Source organism: Corvus brachyrhynchos, unplaced genomic scaffold (genome assembly GCF_000691975.1).
Source record: "Corvus brachyrhynchos isolate BGI_N302 unplaced genomic scaffold, ASM69197v1 scaffold47, whole genome shotgun sequence".
NCBI lineage: Eukaryota > Metazoa > Chordata > Aves > Passeriformes > Corvidae > Corvus > Corvus brachyrhynchos.
The window spans coordinates 697,035-698,212 of record NW_008239292.1 but is presented as its reverse complement, the minus strand read 5'-3'; the positions used below and the strand labels follow the sequence as shown (position 1 = coordinate 698,212).

Sequence of the window (1,178 nt, the reverse complement as noted above, 5' to 3'; positions counted from 1 at the left end):
GGGGAGGCCGCGGGTCTGGTGTAGGGAGACCCCAGGGAGGCCTCGGGCCTGAGAGCTCAGGGAGGCCCAGAAGGACCCCAGGGAGGCCCAGGACCCGCTTTAGGGAGACCCCAGGGAAACGCCAAAGAATACCCAGGTTGGCTCCAGGGAAGACTCCAGGGAGACCCCAGGCCTTCTGCAGAATCACCACAGGGAGAGCCAGGGAAGCTTCCAAGGGGAAGCCCCAGGGAGGTGGTGGCTCTTCGGAGCATCACAGCTGCTCCAGCAAATCCTACACCAATCCCCCGGGATCCTGCCCTGGCCCCCATCCCAGAGCCACAGGTCTGCTCTGCTGGGACCCCCCCGGGCAGTAATTTGGGAGTCATTTGTGGGCAAACTTTGAGTGGTGAACAATTCCCTGAATCAGTGCCAAGGCACCCCTTGGGATCTGGCCACCTCCCACCCCTTCCCAATGAATTCCTAAGGATTCAGCCACCTCCTACCCCGTTCCCAAGGGATTCCCGAGGGGATCTGTGCCGGGGCTGATCTCCCTCCCGTGTCCCAGCCCAGCGCCATGGATGCCCTGCACGAGGCCGGGATCCGCGTGGCCGTGGCCCTGCAGGCCGGGCCGCCCTGGCTGGAGCAGTTCTGGCTCTTCCTGACCTCCCACTTGGATCCCAATTCCATCTACACCGTCTGCTTCCCGCTGGCCCGCGGGCTGGATGACCACGTGTCCGTGATGGTTCTCTGGATCGCCCTCGTGGCCGAGTGGCTCAACGTGGTCCTCAAATGGTGAGGGGAGGACATGGGGGGGGCACTGGGACACTCCCTGGTCCCTGCCTGTGGAATTCCGGGCAGGGACTCCGTGCCTGTGGCATTCCGCAGGGTCACCCGAGCTGCCCCGAGCATCTGCCAGGAATTCCTGGCAGAGAAACGCCGCCGGGAGGCACAGGGACTGGCAGGGATCCTGCCCTCCTGCCCCGGCTTCATCCCTGGAAATCCCGGGATGAGCAGCAGGGATCCTGCCCTCCTGCTGCCACCTCCATGCCTGACTCCCGCCCTCCCGGCTCGCTGGGCTGTCTGTCTGTCCCACTGCTCCCTGCTTTCCGTGCCCGCAGGTTCCTGTTCGGGGAGCGCCCGTACTGGTGGATCCACGAGTCGGGGCTCTCCAGCCGGGAGCAGCTCCCGCTGCGCGCGCT

General features: G+C 65.4%; 1 protein-coding gene across 1 annotated transcript in view; it reads left to right on the top strand.

The window, feature by feature from the left end:
* Window positions 1–499: 499 nt before the first annotated feature.
* Window positions 500–1,178, top strand: part of G6PC3 (glucose-6-phosphatase catalytic subunit 3) — a 1,863-nt gene continuing 1,184 nt past the window's right edge. Inside the window, exons 1-2 of the mRNA XM_017740573.1 lie at window positions 500–771; window positions 1,098–1,172. Coding sequence (XP_017596062.1) covers window positions 554–771; window positions 1,098–1,172 — 293 coding nt within the window. The 5' untranslated portion in view covers window positions 500–553. The remainder of the gene's footprint in view (window positions 772–1,097; window positions 1,173–1,178) is intronic.